The sequence below is a fragment of the Amphiprion ocellaris genome, chromosome 21, assembly GCF_022539595.1.
Source record: "Amphiprion ocellaris isolate individual 3 ecotype Okinawa chromosome 21, ASM2253959v1, whole genome shotgun sequence".
NCBI lineage: Eukaryota > Metazoa > Chordata > Actinopteri > Pomacentridae > Amphiprion > Amphiprion ocellaris.
Window position 1 is genome coordinate 24632296 of NC_072786.1, and position 20272 is coordinate 24652567.

At 39.9% G+C, this 20272-nt stretch overlaps 1 protein-coding gene across 9 annotated transcripts in view; it reads left to right on the plus strand.

The window, feature by feature from the left end:
* osbpl8 (oxysterol binding protein-like 8) overlaps nucleotides 1-20272 on the plus strand; it is a 112128-nt gene that overhangs the window by 20353 nt on the left and 71503 nt on the right. For 5 of the 9 annotated variants that reach the window (XM_023282862.3, XM_023282858.3, XM_055006408.1 and 2 more), the window contains exon 2: nucleotides 8724-8821. In XM_023282862.3, the coding sequence (XP_023138630.1) occupies nucleotides 8777-8821 (45 nt within the window). In that variant the 5' untranslated portion in view covers nucleotides 8724-8776. Of the gene's footprint in view, nucleotides 1-8023; nucleotides 8110-8723; nucleotides 8822-19431; nucleotides 19584-20272 lie in introns of those variants that run through there. The other 4 variants (XM_055006403.1, XM_055006410.1, XM_055006412.1 and 1 more) reach the window with 3 other exon arrangements.

The following is a 20272-nucleotide window of genomic DNA, read 5'->3' on the forward strand; positions in this document are numbered from 1 at the left end:
CATAATATGTCACGTGAATGTAATGCCATTTGTATATCTGTAGGTCAGTGTTAGTATTCTGATGCCGCTATAAATGAATAAACTGCATGTAAAGTCAAATCTGCATTGGAAGTATCCAGCAGCACTAGCATTAAACTCTTGGATCAAGTATGAGTTCAAGCCATACAACATGATTATCAGTCTCTGGCTTGCTGTACAGGCTGTACTTTTACGTCTGCCTGTCAGGTTTTGGACATTGTCTGTCAGAGGGGAAGGTGTGAGGGCAACAACAGAGCGTCAGGTTATTTCTGGTCACTGACATGTGGCGTACCTCAAGCCAAGGCAATGCTTCCGAATGAGCCAACCTGCTTCATAAATGCTGTTTTTAAAAAAAAAAAAAAAAAATAGAATTTCCTGTTTATTAGAAGGCCACATGCACCTTTTCTAGCCGAACCTTCAGGATGCCCTCAGCTTTATATAGAGGGGTCAAAGCATCTTGTATTGTTGAACAGGACCTGTTCATGGATGAGGTTTCATCTGCAGGAATAGCTGCCACATATTTAATTGTGCAGAATTGTGAGATCTGCACGTCTGTTATTTTTACAAGCCAAGCTTACATTAAACGTGGTCCTTTTCTCGTCATTTGAGCTTCTGTTGTACTGCATGTACAGTATCAGCTTTTTGTACATTTCTATCCTCTCTGGGAGGATGACAAATGATTCTTATTCTGGTGAATGTGCTGGATTCTCTGTGGTCTGGCGAGGCAAGCCTCTGCCTCTGCCTACATTGTTGATTAATATTCCTCACTCCCTGATCTACATGATTTAATTCTCTTTAAACAAGTCTCTCCCTAAGCACAGCACCAAACTGGGACAGGCAGAAGATTACATTGGACCGAGTGACTTTAAATTCCCCTTTCCCCTGCTTTCGATGTCTTGTTTTTTTTCCTTATAGAGAGTATTTCTGGAAAACATTGGCTGACCATCCGCTCCTCATTCCGGGCAAACTGACATTTCTAGTGTAGCAGCATGTTTGATCCTCTGCAGAAAATAACATCTAGTGTGCTTTGGGTAGTTTTATCTGTCAAAAACTGATGCTTTATAGGTTTTCCAGTACTACATGTCTTGATGTGTATGAATGAGCTCTCAGTTATAGTGATAATGGCACTATAACTATTGCACTGCAGGGGATGGAAAGCTCCAGATGGTATGTCTGTCTACTGGTTTGCATTTTAATCATTTGCTAAACTTTTTTTTTAGTGTAGTAGAGTGAAGCTGCAGTTAAGTGTATATCATTGTGGATTTGTGTTGTCCTTGTACTCACCTTTGCAAATTTGGGCATTCAGTCTGAAAACAGCCCTCCATTATAGTAATCCAAATGTGTTGGCAGGCCATGTCACCAGTGAGGTACCAGTGAGGAGATGAAATTGGATCCAGGAGGTCCACCTGAGCAACAGATCATGAATGTAAAGACTTACCTGACACAAAAACACTGAGACAGCATTTTGCAACTCAATGAAAATGAAAGCTAAAATGACCTTCATTTTGACAGTCATGAGGTAGATAGTAGTACAATAGTCAAAAAACAGTGACATTACCATGATAACATGGCAAACGTCAGACTGCTAACTTCACCGTTAGCATCCTAATGTTCGCATTTAGCTCAAAGCACAGCTCAGCCTTCTGTGAGTACGGCCTCGCCAAGGCCTGAGCATCCCAGTAGACTCTACCCGATAGCTGAAGTGAATGCATATTTCACATGCACGAAGCAGGTGAACAAACTCCTTTTCTAATTATAATTGTTCCTTGACTTTATTTGTAGCTTTGAAGTCAAGGAAAATGTAGCCAAATTTCACAGCACAGCTGTTGCCTTTAATTCGTGTGCATGGTCTGTCGGAAGACATTATGGTGATAAAATCTGGATTTTAGTGGTGCAGAGCAGCAGCAGAAAGATAAAAAAGTATCTAAATGTGAACAGCTTTATTTGGAATTCAGCTGTGTTACAGTAGAGGAGGAGAGAAGTAAGCAGATGTAAAGTGTCTCTGCACCAAAAAGCGCCTGTGTGTTTTTTCTCTTCAGGTGTTTAAGGCTTCTGCTGTGCTGCAGTGGTGTGCCATCTAAACTCTACACAGGGTACAAACCACTCTATTGTAGTACCTCTCACTTGGTCTTTGGAGGAACTGTGGAATTGTGTTGCCGCTGCAGTGACCGTAGTGCTGAGTGCACCGGACCAATGATTGAAAGCAAAGCATTGACCTCATGATGCAGCAATTTTGTTGGGATATGAAAGAAAAACATACCTTACAATGAATTTAAACATATTAGTAAAATGAAAATAAATATGTGGTTGTTTAAAATAACAGTGTTTATGCATTTTCAGTGTTGAAATCACTGATTATTGTGACTAGTCACAGCAGGTTTAGTACTTACCCCAAAGCTGAGGTATCTGCATTTGTGGAGCCAGCACAGGTGTCAGACAACCGCAGTTAGTTGTTTATTTATTGAGACAAATACATTATTTCAGCATAGACACAAGATCACAGATGTAATAATGTGATGTGTTTTATATGTTATCTTTAACGGTACTTTGGTGGGAAGTGGAAAAGCTTTGCCCGTAGCAACTTCAAAAGCCATTGCTGTCTGTATCAAACAACTGTGCAGCATCCATTTACCTTTTCACAATATAGCTTTTAGAGACCATTGGCTGAGACTATCCTAAAAGCGTCATCATTACTGAGCAGGAATGGAGAGAGAAACAACCTTGTTCTGAAAAATCTCAGGCTGGCTGTGACCTCAAGGAGAAGTAATGAAGGACAAACAGAATCCTCAGTCAGCAACATGGAAATGCTGTTTGTTTGTGCTGAGGTGTTGAGTTTTAATCCTGTCAAACATGCAACATTCTCATGCTGTGTTTATTCATTCAACACGATAACAGTGTATGTGTCACTTAACAAACACTAATCATTTTTAAGACACTCAGCAGTGACGGGATGAACCTCTGAATGTGCCTCTTTGGCTGTCACAGAGCTACCTCCCCTTCTGAGAGTGGACAGCATCATTACTACAATCAGCTTAGGATCCTGAAATGATTGCTGTCCTTGCCTGCCCTTGAGCAGAGCTCTACTGTTAATTGGAACATAATCAAAATCATTATATTTCACTGCTGCATGTTCAACCCAAACACAATTTTCAGATCTTATTTCCTTGTTGTCAAACCAAGCATTTTCTGTAATGTGTTTTTCTTGTACGTTCTGCTTTTAAAACAAACTTACTCTGTTTGCATGTAAGCAATGTAATGATTTTATTTTTTGACAGAGCTTGGTTAGTGTTGTGCAGCCCTGATTAAATGAAAGTTGTGGCCATAATTAGACCACATTTAGAACTGTAATTGGACTATAATTGCTCTGCAAAGCTATCAACTTCTATTCAGAAAAGCTGAGATGAAAAGTTCAAGACTTTGTCTGCAGTTTTTAAAGGTATTCAAAACAAAAAGCAACAAAATATAAAATATACACAGTAATGGGGCTTGTAACCATCAGTGGTATTTAATGCCAGTGATTATGTTTCAGCATTCACAACAACAATAGTACATTGCTCATACTGGTAGTGTCTCATAAAAACCAACACATGGCAGTCATATCCTTTGTCTGTCAAAGCATACAGCGCTATCAGTTTTGGCTCTGTGGAGAAACCCCTCCGCCAGTGTTTCCGGCTTTGTTTTTGGGGCCACTGCCAAGCCACAAGTTAAGGATTCCCTGTGCATTTGCCCTCTAACTTTGGCAACGATTCATAGCTCTAAGCTCAGACTACTGCGTTACAGCTGAAACAGACTCTTGATGTGCCAGCTTGTGTGAAGCAGCAGACTGTCAATAAAGTGTGGGAGAAAGTCAACACAATAGAAGCATAGCAGAGGGGATTGTTTGTCCCTGACTTGTCGATTGTTTTATTAAGTGATGACTCCTAAATACCCATAATTAAAGTTAATGTGCAGATTTTTAAAATAATGCAAGCAATAATTATATGCAATAATGATTAGACAATATATACAACTGATAGTCATTATTATTTGCAAAAAATGAAAGAATACATGTTACTAGTGTGCTATTTTGCTCCATGTATCACATTTTTCAACATGTCAGTTTTTCTGAGGATTCTTCAGTGGCAGTTTTGAGGAGATGATCCAGCTCTGAGTCACCTTGAAATGACATGGGTGGCATCCTTCCCCTCACTGGAAGAAAACTGGTTAGACTTCAGTGGAAAGATCAGTGAAATACCGTTTCCATCCCTCACACTGCTGCATGCTTTGACTGGGTCACATGAATTGAGGTACAGGTTCTCAGTGAACTGCACACATGTAGCACTACTGCTTCCTCACTCCAGGAACTTAAATTCACTACCAAAAATGGACACATTGGGATTAGTAGTATGATCCATTATGTGGCCCAAAGCGAGCAAATATAGAACAGTTGCAGGGTTAATGCCCATTTAGTCATCCAAAAATAAGCTGCAGCAGAATCTAGGCATATGTTCCCCTGAGAATGTGTCAACTAAATACAGAAAATGTACAACAATGGCAACAAGCTAACTCTAGGGCCAGAGCTTAGATACGACACCTTCTGCATTTCAGAAGGAAATACAGTTGCCATTCCTCCAACAAACTTCAGACGCTGCATAATTGCAGTAAATGTTTGAGAAAAAAAACCCAACTCCCACACACTGCTACTAAACCTTCTCTGATTTTTCTGTTACTTTCCGACCTCAGCTGTGTGGCTGCCGCTCCAGGCTGAGTCATGATTGCTGATTGCTAAAGCTGGCTTTGAGAAAGTGGAAAGCATCTGTCTCAGCGTGATGGGTCCTTGAGAATTGAGGCCAGATGAAGTGTGTGTGCTGGCTGGAGCCAAGAGGCTGTTGGAGCACTGGAGCGTTACATTAGTAGAATGACTGGTGGAGGGATTTAGTGACCGTCTTTTTGTCAGGATGTCCTAGTGTCCTCTGTCAAATATTAGGCACTATTTGTCTCTGAATAGTCTCTTAAACTGCTTCCTTCCTGCTACCTTCATGCTTCTCTTTTCTTGGCACCTTCATGAGGAAGCTTATGGGCTTTTGTTGGCAGCAGCTTCATACCTGTTCCCCAAAGGATGCTTGAAATAAAACTTTATGAATGTGTATGTGTGTGATAATTTCCACAGGAAATGGCCTATGTGTTGGGCTGAGGAGATCCAATACAATTTCACTGGAAAACTACAATGATTTTAGCCTCAGCCAAATGGAGTACCCACCTGCTGAAAACACAGGATCGAGTTTATCAATAGTCTGTGGCTTTAATGATTGTGGCTTGTAACAGCTTTTCTAAATGTCCTTCTCAGGCCTTTATTGCACCGTTTCAGTGCTGTGATTGGACTAGATGAGATTACCCTTTCTCATGATGAAATTATTGATCTCAGCACCATCTCAGCAGGGTGAATGGGAAGGAGGGCAAACCATATTATGTATTTTTAACCTTTTTTTTAATCAACATAAAGCTCTAAACAGGACTAAACATTTTCTTTTTATTACCACAGCTTTGCTTCACAAATGACCTTCCAAATTTCAAAGTCATCTGCTTGAGGCTCCTCAGTAGTGCTATTAGATACAGTATACATGGGTAGTTTGTTGTCATTCAACTTATCGTGGCACCGTCTTGTTCTTTTAGAGCAAAGACCTTCAAAAATAAGAGTGTGGGATGTTGTTTTTCACATTCTGGAGACACAACACACAACTTCATTATCAAATGTTAACATTGAACCAATATTGTAAACTCAGGAGGTGGGAGACTAGTAGACGAGTGAACTTTGAGTCACAGCTGTCAATCAACACCCACTCAGCAGACGTCAAAGCCCTCCATAAGGCTTCAAACCTTATCAATGAAGAGGTCCTTTCCAAACTGACCACCGGTGCTCTTATTAGAAGGTATCAATTTTTCAGTTGAGACCTTCCTTACTTGTTAAAAAACGGACTTTGAATTTGTAGACGTAGGTTAATTCTTTTGAATGGGAGTGAGTAAGAGCCAGAGATTCTTAAGAATAAGCATCTTACAGCTGTCAGTGCCATTGTGATTGCCGTTAAAGCACTATCACTTTGGACTCAGCCTCAAGCTGAGCTGTGGTCGTTGCTGCATCAATGCAAGTGAAGCATTTACTCCCATGTTACAACAGCCTTAATCTGATCAGCTGTAATCTCAGGCAGGGCCACTGCGTTCGTACAGTTAAAATATCGACACAAAACAGTAAATCAGCATAGTGTAATTAACAGATGGTCCCACTTGTTCAAGAACTCATGTTTAGGATTTAGCTGGCACTGACATTACAGTTGCAAACGAAAAGGTTAGACCTGAACTTTATTCTACATGGATACAGAAACTGCATGGAGAGTAAAGAAATTTGCTGAGGGGCAGTTGGGTGGGACAGTGGATGGTATTCTTACTTTGTCACTTTGTTGGTTATTTCTCCACCAAGGAACGTGGTGGAGTTATGTGATGATCCACGTTGGTTTGTATGGATCATGAAATACAATGCACATTGTCATATGTATTTCCTTTTGGTTTAATCCGTTGAAAGCGTACGTTAAAAGGATAATTATTTAATTTTTAATCTTTTACTCAAAAACGGACTAACAGATTTGGATGAAATTTTCTGGGACGGTCAGAAATGACATAAAGACCAAGTGATTGGATTTTGGCAGTGATGTGGCTTATAGTCTGTATCCATGGATTTGTTAAAGATTTCTGTCTCACTGAGAGATACTAGCATGGCGTCACTGTAACTATGACTACAAGTGAACACTTCGTCAGCTGCCTACTGACGATCACATGATTGCGATCCTACTGCAAATCCACCGCTGTGAACCACAAATTTTTTAAAGATTTCATCTGCCGGAAATCATGCAACAAACGACTGAGCAGCCTTGGTGGACTACTGCACTCTGAGTGCTTTTCTTGTTATGGGATCTTAGGTTTTGATTTTTGGTTTTAGGGTTGTCCTTCTGGTTTGTGGTGAACACTAAATCATTGAATCACTCAAAAATGCAGTGAAAAAACTGCTTTTAGTTTGTCTTTGTGTCTGTATTGAGGAGATTGGTATTGTTCAGTGTCTTTGTCAATGTCACTATGAAATTCAATTTGTATTTAGTCATGGTGGCCTACTAGCTGTTAGTCTGCATACAGCAGACTGCTTATTCTATCCCTGCATTATCAGAACAGAACTGAACTGAAGAAGCCTCTTGGATGAGAGGTGAAACGTTTTTGACTAACACGAGGTTAGTCCAGTTGCCATAATTTATGGTTGCTTGAGACTGCATACAGCATCTAACATCATCTAACATCATCAAAAGACACTGTATTTTCTGTAAATTGAAATTTTGGAAATCTTCAATAGGAGAAAAAAAATTCTGAAATATTTGTAGGAACAACATTGGAAGAGTCCTTCTTTTAGGATGGACGGACTGCAATAGATTGCTTCTGTACAGAAAAGAACAATATAAAACTTCATGGTATGGACAATAAGGTCCTCACAGTGAAGACTACACCATTTTTAGAAAAAGAGAGAATGAGCATGACAGCACTATTCAGCAGATTTGCTCAGTGCAGGTACTGGAATCTGAATCAGGAGAAAAATGTTCTGTGATGGTGTAATGCTCCTTAAATGAAGTGAAATGAAACAAAGCACCATGCTTCTCTTGTCTGACCATATTTACAGCTTTGAGGAAAGAAAATCCTCTTACCAACATTACAGTAAATGCTGCAGAAGGCAAAAACATTCTGATCTGATGATGCAGGAATAGAATAAGCAAAATGGGGTTAGCTGTAAAGGTTACTTTTGAAGAGCTTTTAATTTGGGTTGTATCTTTATATCTGTGATGTAATGGAGTGTCTTTTTAAAATGAAATCAATTTAATCCATTAAGGTACTTACTATGTCATATTGTGATTTTGAATACTACTGTGTACTATAGTTCAAAGAAATGTTCCTGAACCTTTCTTTTAACACCCCACCCTGTATGTACAAACAGATGTTGGGCCAGATTCCTGTGGATTGAGCCTACAGAGGGTGCCCACACTAGTGGATGAGTAACTCCCCATCTGGTCCAGTGGAGCAGTTAAGTGGCAGCCAGCACCAACTTTCCCTAGATAGATAAAGGTTAAAAACAGTGTCATGCTCCAACACTTCTATAGGGAAAACAAGCTGAGGGCAGGCAGAAAACGATAGATTGAAAGAATGAATTTTTCACGACTCTCTGGGGAAGGTAGCTGACAGGCAGGCTGATCCTCCATCCTCCCCTGCTTGCACTAGAAACAGGCTATTTACTGAAGGCCTCAAGCCATTTCTCACGTATTTGGATGGAAAATGGCAGTGGAGGAACGTGTGCAGGTTTCTGCTGCTTTAGGATGCAATGGTGAAAAGAAGAGAAGTTTTTGTTCTGCTATCTGTAAACCCCCATCAAAGCCTGCTTGTTATGAAATTTAAAAGATGAGTAGGCATGATGTTGCAAGCCCAGTCTTACAACTAGCCATCCCACAAAAGGTGACGGGGCATTTTGAAGGTTTCTGTTCTATTCCAAGCCAAAAATGACTGCTTTGACTAGAGGATTGAATTTTTAATACATTGTTTACCAAAAACAACAAATATCTAAAGGAAATTCTACATATTTTCTTGTTGTAAGTCGTAATAATGTCCTCATTTGGTAACGCATTGCCTCTCCCTCTTTACAGATATGCAGTCATCACAGCAGCGCTGACGGGCCTGACTCTGGTTTAACACGACCATGGAGTCCTCCTCCGAGTCCCAGCAGGAGCCTGAAAAACCTTTGGTGAGTTGTAGTGGCATATATTTGTACTGTCCCACATGGAGATGCATTTTAAGGTTTCTAAACAAGAGAGTAACTCAGTGTTCCAGAATAGGAGATAATTGACAATACATAAAAAAGGATGCTTTTAAAGAATAATGAGGTACAAGAAGCTGCTATATTTTTAGATATTCTGACAGAGAATCTCAAAGTAACACTTGTTATCGAGGACTGCACACTGTAGCTTCCACTTTATACCTGAACAGTCACCTTATATCCACCCACTGTGCCTCACTGTCTCTTAGATGTGGATAATTCTCTCTAATAACTGGTGGTCTTCACTTAACCTCCATGTATAGTCTTAAGGTGGAAAGGGCTCCTGTTTCCTGCTGGCAACAATGACAGGACATGTGCTCCAGGAGTACACTCTTCAAACCTTAATGATCAGCTGAAGGTGCTAATATAGCCAAGCTGCCACATGCTTGTCAGACTGACTGTGGCAGACACCATACTTTGCTGCTTCGAGTTAAACTTCTGTCAGGGGCAATGTGTGTGTGGAGGTCAGTAGATAGACAAGACTGTCTCTCTGGTTTCAGATGATTAAAGGTCAGAGGTGTGTAGCTTCAACACACTCTTCTCTTGAAACAGAAACAGTGATACATCAGGCCATAGAAAATTCTGACACGGTCATCCACTGTTGTTGTTCTTTGTTTTGTATTCCAGTTTATTGGTGCGACAGCTTCCTGTTTGGTGTTACAGATCAACAGTCTCGTACTAAAGCCAGGCTCCTATAAAAATACAAAGATCTAGATTCAGAAATCTGTATTTTCTGACAAAGGTAAATTTATTTACCTTTAGTTCCTGAATATTCCAGGGTTTCTGCGGGGCATTAAAAAGCATTACTAGTCATTAAATTGATTTTGCGAAAATTAAGGCCTTAAATAGCATTAAAAATCATTAAATTTGATTCTCAGTAGCATTAAAAATTCTTTCTGCCGTTTTCAAGAAAAATATTTGATAATAATAATATGTAATTGTAGAATGCGATTCGTCAGATACGTGCATCTGCGTAAACATGCCGAAGCATTGTGATAATTGCTTCAGCTGGTCGGGTACAATTTCCAAAAATTGCATGTTTGCAAAGTGGAGGAGAACTGGGAAATGGGGAAATGCAAATTTCAGCAAAAAATGACAAGAAAATGTGGAATTCAGAGAATGACTACAGCGCGTTGGTGGTCAGGGGTGGTTTCACTTCTTGTTGATAATTAGGGCCAACCTAGTGTTTTGCATGTTACGCAGAGATGTCTATGACATTCATGGTAGTATCAAGTGGTTTTAAAGTAAAATGAGTAGTGCTTATCTTCCTATTCTGAATAAAGAAACTCTATGTCCTCTTTAGTTTCTTTGCCACTTGCTTGATTATTTGAGTAATAAATAATTCACTTCAATAATTAATAATTGTTGAAGTCACTGTTTTAAGTCAAAATGTCCAGACTTCACTGCATTCAACTGCTCAAATTAGAATATTTCCTGAACTTTGGGCTGTTACTCAGGTTGGGTTCATGGAAACTTGTGATGGACATTTTTTGCATGAAAAGGGAACTGAAATAAGTGCTTTCGAATAAAACATATGTAGTATTATCTGTATTCAGCACAAGTTTGAGGTTATGTTAATGGTCGGCTGAACAACTTGAGCTTGAGAGGAGCCACATGCATACAAAATGAAGTCATCCGCAGCAAAAATATTGTGTGAAATACGATGTGACCGAGCAAGTGGCAGTTAGCACACGCATATTCACACATTAAATAACCCTCCTGGAATCCTCATTCTGCCCTTTCATTTCAGTCATTATCCTCAGTAGCCATTTTTGCAGTGAGCAGGAGGGCAATTATTATTGGAGATAAGTGAGATGATAACAGTGCTGGCCATCTCTCCCACTGGCCTCCACATACAGAGCAACACATTGGAGCTGAATGGGAGCAGAGCCAAAAGCACTTCCCTACTTCTTTGGGTCTTGCTTAAAGTGGGAGTGAGTTTTAATGACACTGACTCTCTGTTATTAGCGCACACTAATTTCTGAACCTGCCTTCTCTTCAGTCTATTTTAACCACTGCATAATTAAACTGCTGATGCATAAATTGCATTGAAAGCCATATCACTGTATCTGCTCTTAAATTAGTTCTTTTGGATTGAATTTGATCAATGTGCACGTCTGGAAGATTTGGCAACATACCTCTTTTGTGGAGGGTCCAGGGCAGTTTGTTATCACTTGATCACACATTATAGGAGTAAAGGGACTGCATTGCCAGAATGCCGAGTACTCAGACTGTGGGACGTATTGTGTAGCTGGTTTGCCCTGCTGTTTGCTGAAAGGGCCTGTTGGTAGGGAGGATGGCTCCCAACACGAGATGAAAGGCTCTGGGAAGCACGCCAGGTGACTGCCGCTTCTCCATTCCCTCTGACATCCTCACAGTCAGGAGACGCTTCAGGAAGGTTTATAGCAGCCAGCCCCCCTCCTGTTTCAAACATCCACCACCATTCACCGTCCTGTCATTTGCATTGTACATACAATAATGAAAGCACTGGTGACCTGCTGTTCAGAATAGGCAGCAGTGAAAAGGCACACAGACAACCATTATGCGCTTGAACAATGGGCTTAAGGTAACTTAGAGGTAAGCGAAGAGGATCTGTGATGAGGAGATCACCAGCTGAGGGTATTTGAGCAGCTAAAATGAATGAGAATAAATACTCAGTGGCTGCTGAATTGCCCTTTGGCAAGGTGCTTCACGTCCATTTGTTCCAGATAAGCTTTTGTGATTGCCAACAGTACAAGACTGGTTGTGCTGGGAAGCAGAATGTTGCTAGAAAAATAAAAAGTGCTCTGTTCCTTTTCATATGATTTTTTTTAGATCTAGTCAAAGTTGTTTTCTGTTTCTGCGAGCAACAAGTGTCTTCCATATGCATCCCAGGCTGCAGGCACAGTTTCCATCTGCTCCAACTACACCACAGGCCATTAGCCCTGTTGCTTTAAAGATAATTAAACCCATTATACCTCAGGCTGCCTCGTGATTCAGTTTTTATTTTTAAGAGTCTCTCCATAACAACTCTTTCTTTCAACATGAATCAGTCGTCAACAGTATTACAGTACTCTTCATGTAAAGCAGAATGGCATTCTTAATAATGCAGATCTTGACAGGCTTCTGTAGATGGTAATCAAAGAGAGTTTGTCTTCTGTTTGCTGCACAAGAATACCCAATTACCTAAATCAAAATCAATTCCTACATTCACATTATCTAGATGCCAAGATTACTTTCATAATAAAAATCAACAAATGGTGTAAGTCATTAATGGATTCTTTTCATGCGTGTCCGCATGGTTAATGTGTTTACAGAGCACTGTTTGCTCAAAGGAGACTTTAGGTCGTCCATCTGTGTATCTGTAGGAATAGCTGTACCTGTCTGCTGGTTCACTGGACCGAAATATCTTGACAATGTTTGAAGGAGTTGCCATGAAATTTAGTAAAGACGTACATGATATCCAAGTGAGGTTTTTTTTTTTTTTTTTTAAATAGTCTTGGCAATCCTTTCACTTTTTAATCTAATATAACCATGTGGTCAAGTTTCAGTTTGTCTAATGTTTTCATTCATGACCAAATAGCTACAAAACTGACTTTCTCCATCAGCCTAAGCTTGTTTCTTGTTTTTAGTTGAATCCAATGTCTTTTCACTGCCCTTAGTCTATCGTACTCAGAAGAATTGTGATTTAAGGTTTGTTTTATAACAACGAAACGAAGAATAATTGAAGTTTTTGTGACCCTAATCGACAGAAAAAGCATTATTAACCCTTTGATGTGCAGTATGCGTCAGGAGATACCCATTTTCCGTTAGATTTGAGTCACTTTGGACCCATGTTGTGCATCAAAGGGTTAATCCCCTGGGCTCCACAGCCTGCAAGCAAATTTGAAAGTCATGTTTTCTTTTAAAAAAAAAAAATCACCAAAATTACACCATTTGTCACAGCAAGAAACTGTAAAAAGAGAAATAAGCATCAGATTTTAAACTTTCTGACTGTCTATGAATGCATCACATGTAATGGCCTTTTCTCAGGAAACATCCATTATCCTCATTTGGGGCTGGAGCATAGCCCAGCTAACCCTGGACAGGTCACTAGTCTGTCACAGGGGTACACATGGAGACAAACACTCACTCTCACTTTTGCACCTACGGACAATGTAGAATCACCAATTAACCTCAGCGTGTTTTTGGACTATGGGAAGAAACTGGAGTACCCAGTGAGAACCGATGCTGCACAGAGAGAACATGCAAACTTCATGCAGAAAGATCCCAGGGGACATTGGTAACCACCAAGCCACTGTGCAGCCCCTGTCAGGAAACATAAGCAAACATAATCAGAATTTTGAAATATTTGATCAAATTGTTTTCTTTCTCTATGTTTCACTTGAAATGAATAAAATCAGGATCTATAAGAGAAGAAAAAATCCTAGAAAGTGCCTGGGTTTCAGAGGGCTAACGATGGATGTCATAGATGTATGAAGAAGTCAAAACTATGCTAGAAAGCTATCCTTTTACAGCAAGAATCAAAGAAAATAAAAATGCTCAATGACACAACATAAAGACAAGATGCAGCCCTACTAGTCATCCACATGTAACTTTTGACATCACATTGTTCATAATCTTTTCTCTGCAGTGAAAAAGGATTTATAACTGGCAGGGCTTTTAGAGGGTCTTACCACTAACACTACAATGCCACATAGTGTGACAGAAATAAGCTCCATGGGGCTACAAGAAGCCAGAGGTGAAAATTGGCTCCAGGCTTCTCGTAGGGAGTGAGAAACTGAGGCTGTATCAGCTTCTGTACATCAGCGGTCAGACTCTGGAAGCTGTTGATGGAGCACCGCTGACAGCCAGAGCTGATGAGACACATTCTCACCACTGAAGTAAATTGGTTCAAGTACACAGGAAAAGCCAGCTTATCCTCCACGGCTTTAGCTCAGCCTCGCGCTGAGAGAAAAGTGCAAATGAAAGCCTGAAAATATAGAGTAACTTTGAAAAGGCTTGACAAAGTGAACCTCGGATGATGATGGGGGCAGTTGTTGGCTTTAGCATCCAGGATTGAACTGTGCAGCGCAGTGGAGGAAATGGAGTGCTTCTGCCCAGATTTGTTCAGTCCTTGTCAAACAGAAAAATCCGTCTTTTAGCTGTGCAGAGGTGGTGGGTGGGCAGTGTGGATTTATTGACACAAGGAATGAAAAAGGCACAGTCATGTAGCATTGCATTGATCTGATAATTCAGCAAGGCACTGTGTGTGTGTGCCCCCTTGAGATCCAGCTATTTAAGCATTGCCTTTTTACTATACGACCCCGAGTAACTGATTAAAGCACATTTATCTCCCTGTTTTTTTTGCTGCCGTGAATCGATCTGTGCACATATAACTGTCAGCTACACAGACACGTCCCTCTTGGAGTATCTAGTTCCTTGGCTCAAGGAGGGTAATATATTGGGTGTCAGCACATGGGCTGCAATTATGATGAAGTGTGTATTCTGCTAGCTTCAATACTGAGAAGTGAGAGGAGCTGTCCTTTTAATCATATGTGGCATCATGTATTATACATGTCCCCTTTTACAAATCTATCCTGCTGCTGATGCTGCTGTATACAGTCCTATTTACAGCAATATCATGATGTTATGTATACTATGCAGTAAGTGAAGGATGCATTCATGAATACTGAATTGACTTTAACACTAGAACTGCTGGAGCTATGGAGTAATGTGCTTTATGTTGTGAAAGTGCACCAGTGGTTCAGAAAGGACACAGGAAGACTTCAGTTTCCTTGTGTATCCGGTGTTCTTTGAGCATGACTGAGATATCTTACTGCAGAGTTTGACAGCCATTGAAGCAAATGCCATGAAAAACAGCTGGGACCTTAAGCTTTAAGTTCCCTTGTAGTAGATTCACAACTAAGAACTGTGTGAAAGTTGTGAGTCACTGATTAGGTACCTTTGAAATCAATTGTAGACATTTGATCTGTTTCTCAAACAATACAAAAATGACCAAAATACCTAATGTATTGCTTTTACCATAGTTACTATTAACTCTCTGAACTCCAATAAGATTCCGGCCATTTTTGCTCTCGTTACGTGTTTACCTGATGTGAAATCATTTTTCACTGCAATGTAAAGTCCAGTACCAATACAGCACAACCATGACTAGAAGTGAAGGAAACTAAAAAAAAAAAGAAGTCCTTTTGTGCAGTTATATACAGTTATAGTGCCATAAACAATATAAAAAATAAAGTGGAATTTCTTTATTTGTTTACCAAAATCTTAACAAATCTGAGATCAGCATGTACAGGATTTTTCTGATGTTCACAGGTGTTACAAATAATGGTTAAACAAAATGGTGACTCTTCATTCTGTAGATATTTTCCTACTTGCATTTCTTCATATCTGCTCTGTGTGGTTGCCAGTTTAGCTGAAAATATGGCTTTTCTTTTGTGCAAAAGAGGACAAGTGTTTTGTTTTCTACAGAATCTGGTGTAGAGTTGGGTTTTGAGGTTCAGAGGTTTTAAGGGTTTTTGTGCTGCTGTCGCAGTCAGCACTATAAATGTTTGCTTTGCTGGTTTTTCTTTGGGAAAACATTGTCAAAGTCACAAACTAAATCACTCTCAGCGGGAGCTTCCTGCCTGCAGCTGAACTCTTTAGTCTAATTATAATGGCCAGTGTTCTGTTGCAAATGAGTTTGCATTTCTGAGCGTAATAGATGCAGTTTTTGTTTGGTGTGTTCTGCTCAGTTCAGGCTCCCTTGAGAAGAAAGTGCTGTGTTGTTTTACATCCGCAGCCACCACAGTAACATGCAAGAAACAGGCCTTTTTTTTTGTCAAGATGAAAATAATTTTGAACCTCATGGTGCGAATCACAGGCATCTCTCCCTCCATGCTCACTGCGTCCTTACAACTTTTGCTTTGTAAGTCTGTTCTAAGAAATGTATTTTACTCTGCTCTGTTAGGATATTTTTTACATGCACAATCTGCAGTGAAAGATCACTTTCAGAACTTGAAACAGCAACTACTGTATGCTCACAGTACTATACTATTTATAAACATTCACAGAAGTCTTTCTTACACTTCCTCTGTTTCATTAGTGTGAAATTTCAGACATTTTCATCAGCAAGACTCATTCAGAAGATTCATGCAGCTGCACCTGGTTGTTCACATGGAGAAATAACAAATTGTTGAATAGAAAATAAGAAAAAAGACCAAGAGAAAAGTGACATTTTTGGCTCCTTTTTCGCTTCCACACAGCTGTCCAGGGACTGCGTGAAGTTGATGTGAGTGATGAATTGTTGGTTTCGAGTGACAGAAACAGTCAGACACAGATCTCCCCGATATGTCAGTGGAAAGATGTGGAGGTGAAGATGTTTCCAAATCTGTTCAACCACCTGACGGGTAGTTTGGGGCAGAGAATGAAGCCAGCTTAGTCCAATTAATCTCCGACAGTTGTTCTATTTGCTACCAAACAGTTAAAAACTAGTCAAACCGTAAAACAAACAAAAAACTGAACTATATTTGGTCCGATGCAATGACTGCTAATACAACTTGGTTTGTTTAGAATAAGATTTCCCATTTTAAAGCTGCAAAAAAGATTTTCATAATAATTAATAATTAATTTTCTGTGGGGAAAGTGTTGCTTTGTGACAAAACTACAAAGACTTACAGATTGTGGCGTCCGTTAAGCTTCACTGAGCTTTTTAGCATTTTTCAGCTCATCGTCTTGGTTTTATTGAACTTCACTGTCCTCCTTGTTTTTTTTTTTTGTTTTTTTTTAGATGTAGCAGACAGCCATTGTAAGAGAAAAAGCCCTGATAAACCACTCCCGAAAAGCAAGATTTTAGCAGCTAGAGAACCAGATGTTCCCTGTAAAATTCATTTAATCACCCAGCCCTGAGGAATTTTCAGCCCACATTCACTGAGAGGCCAGAAAAACAATTAGTAATAAAGGATAATGTTGTTTTCTGTCTGTTGGATGTGTAAGTAGTCAACTATTTGCTGACGTCTTTGCCATTCCAACTTTAGAAACTTATTTTGCTGCCACCAACCACCTAACTATAGTTGCTCAAGATTGCTCAGACGATGGTGACTGGTTTTGATCTGGACTTTCTTTGTCAGTTCAAACTTGAACTCCTTAAATCATAAGCTTGTCTTGGGTCCGACCGGAGTTAGCAAAATCTGCCTAGAGCATCTCTAATGAAGCACCATATGATGTTTTTTGTTTATTTTGTGCATAAATCAAAGTGTAAAAATGGCCTCCTGGGGTCTGCACTGGTTTCCTGGCAACCTTGTAGCGATGAGAAGACAGCGTGTGATAGCCTGACACAAAATGATTCCTTAACAAACTTACCTGGCAACTGACACATTCATGTATCTGCTAGCAAACCAAAAAAATGTGTCAAGGCAGATGGTGGCTCTCCAACAAGAATAGAAAACAGAAGTGACATGGCGAGTTTTCGCACTATCTTAAGTTTTTTGTCATTGTACTGCCACCAACAAGTTCTAAATTATGATGATGATGATGTGAGGCAAGCTGGTGATACTTTTGCCGAGAACACTCGCAGATTTTATTCATGGAGTGAAATTTCTGAGAGCAGCTACTGGTGACTGTACTTGTGTTTCCCATTACTCATCATTTTCATCCTAATTGCAGAGTACTCACAAAAATGTGGAAGCATTTGAAAAGTAAGCTCTTTAGTCCTCAGGTTTACCTCGCCTGAGTAGACTAATGTTGATGAGACTGGAATCACAGCCATTTTGCTTGGTCTTGTTTTGTGGATAATTTGCTCGTACTGAAGATCAAATGCGTTGCTGCGTCTACAAACAACCTTCAACGAAAATGACAAACTCCTCAGCATTTTTCTGTTGCTTTACGTCAGAGGTGTCAAACTCATTTTAGTTCAGGTTCCACATTCAGCCCAATTTGATCTCCAGTGGGCCAGACCAATAAAGTAAAGCATAAAAACATATTTTAAAAAAAATCCAAATGTTTCCTTTGTTTTAGTGCAAACATTCTGAAAATGTTCACATTTAAGGATTTCACTTTTTACAAAACATTAAGAACAACCTGAAATTTCTGAAGGAAAAATAAATTCAATTTCAACAACATTATGCCTCGATTTATCATTTACACATTACAACTTCAAGATCACAGAGTGTCTACAAAGACCCAAAACATTTAGTCTCAGATATCTGGAACTGAATGATACAGTATTTTACTTCATGATCAAAGCGACAAAAATCTGACAAAAAACAACGAAAACAAGACAAAAGATTACAAAAATGAGACACAAAGCGACAAAAGCGAGAAACAAAATGACAAAAAACGGGACAGACGACACAAAACAAAACAAAAAAGAGACAAAAAATTAGACATAAAAGTTATAAAGCAACAGAAAAAACAGACAAATGACACAAATGAGACAAAAAATGACAAAAGTGAGACACAAAACAACAAAAAATAGACAAACAACGAATAAAGCAAAACACAAAATGACAAAAATAAGACAAAAACACAAGCGAGACAAAAAAGAAACACAAAATGACAAAAACATGAGACATGACAAAAGTCAGACAAAAAAAAGACAAAAAACGAGACAAAATATTATAAAAATGTGACAAAGCGACAAAAGAACAATGAACAATCTAGTATTTTACTATATGATCAAAACAACTTGTCATGGTCTGGAAATTATTTAAAATGTATAGTTTTACAAATTTAAAATTTGCAGTTAAATGTCTTCTCTGGGATTTTTGCATTTTACAAAGTCGTCGGCAGCATGTTTGACACCTCTGCTCTACATCCTGTGTTGTATCTTTAAATGCCCTCCGTTGAGGAAAACAGCTAAGGAGGATTAATGGAAACAGTAGCAGAGGAGAGTGCAGTAAAACTTGCATTACTGGACCCATAACAAGGTCGCAGGGCGGCTGCGTCGTGCGCTCGTCCTTCTCTGGGGTGGTTTTCCGTGATGGCTGGGGAGATTGGCTCAGTCGCTTTGGTTTATTGGTGCAGAAGGACCCCAATCATCAAAAGCATGAGGAAGGGTCGTGTGGTTACGGTAACTGCGCTCGAGGGTGTACACAGAGCTCTGTCTTGCGCTAATAGCTGCTTCAGTACACTAGATTTTAATTGTGGCTCCGAGTTCACCCATTTCTAAACAGAGGACGCCCTACTTCCTTGTTTTCGTGGTTGTGTGGTTTTTGCTGGCTTTTGTGTCAGATGATGTTTGTCTCAGAAACATGTCTAAAAGAGGTGCATAGTAGTCGAAATGCCCTACACAGGGTCAAAAAAGTAGCTGAAAATGAAAAAAAAAACAGTTTGATGGATGAAGAGATGACTAGAGGGAACACCATGAGTGTTCTGAGGACAGATAAAAGCAGAGGAAGAGTAAGCAAACACTGGTGATGTAACAAATTTACTGAGTAGGGAAACAAAATTACTGAAGGTTCTGAGTGATGAGAAGGACAGGAAGAAAAAGAGCAGGAAAGAGAGGAAAGATCACTCATTGGAGACGGAGGGAGGGTGGATGGGAGGGAGGCTCGAATTCTCTTGCATGCTTGTTCTCGCTGCCTTGTCTCCTCCCTTCAGTGTTTGCCAAGTGTCTGTGTGTGGGAGAGAGACGGGGCTGAGCTCGGTGGCTTGTCGTACCAGCTTTAGTCTGACCAAGAAGCAGTAGCAGCGACGAGCTCGCCTCCCTCAGCTGACGGACTGACACACGGTACGCATTTCCTCTTTCTCTAAGTCAACCTTAAGACTGTCAAAGTGTCAGATGTGGGCAGATTAGACCGAACTGAAGTTGCCCCTGCTGTGCTTTTAGAGACTGGAGCTCAAAAGATTGCTCATTTGTAATGATGTAGGGTTGATATTAAAGTTTACAGTTTTGGTGATCTGTTGATGGTGTTCTCGTTCACTGCTTAGTGTTTCTGTTTGCGTGGTAGAGAGAGTTGCATAGCTCAATATTTGTTGCTTCAAGTGTTTTCAAAGAATTCCTAGCATGTGTGTGATTAAGACTGCTGCAGGCTGAGAGCCAAAGCATGGATCTAATCAAACCAAATGATGGGGGCGATGGGGCAGGAGGGGGGTCTGTCTCTAGTTGCTTGCAAACAGCTACAGGCAAGGATATAAGTACATTATGGAAACATCATAGAGTCGAAATGCAACCCTCTAATTCTAACGCCAAGGGAAGCTTACAACACAGCACAATGACATGCTTCGCTGTCTATCTGAAAATCACATCAATTAACAGCAAAAATGGCAATCATGGTTCGTAATTGCCACCTAAATGCAGCGCGGCTCATTTGAATGAGGGCAAATTAACCGATTATCTATTTGCTTGGATGCAGTTATGTAACAACAGTTTTCCAGGAATAGTTGTGTTTTTGTTTTCCTTTATTTCCCCCCCACAAA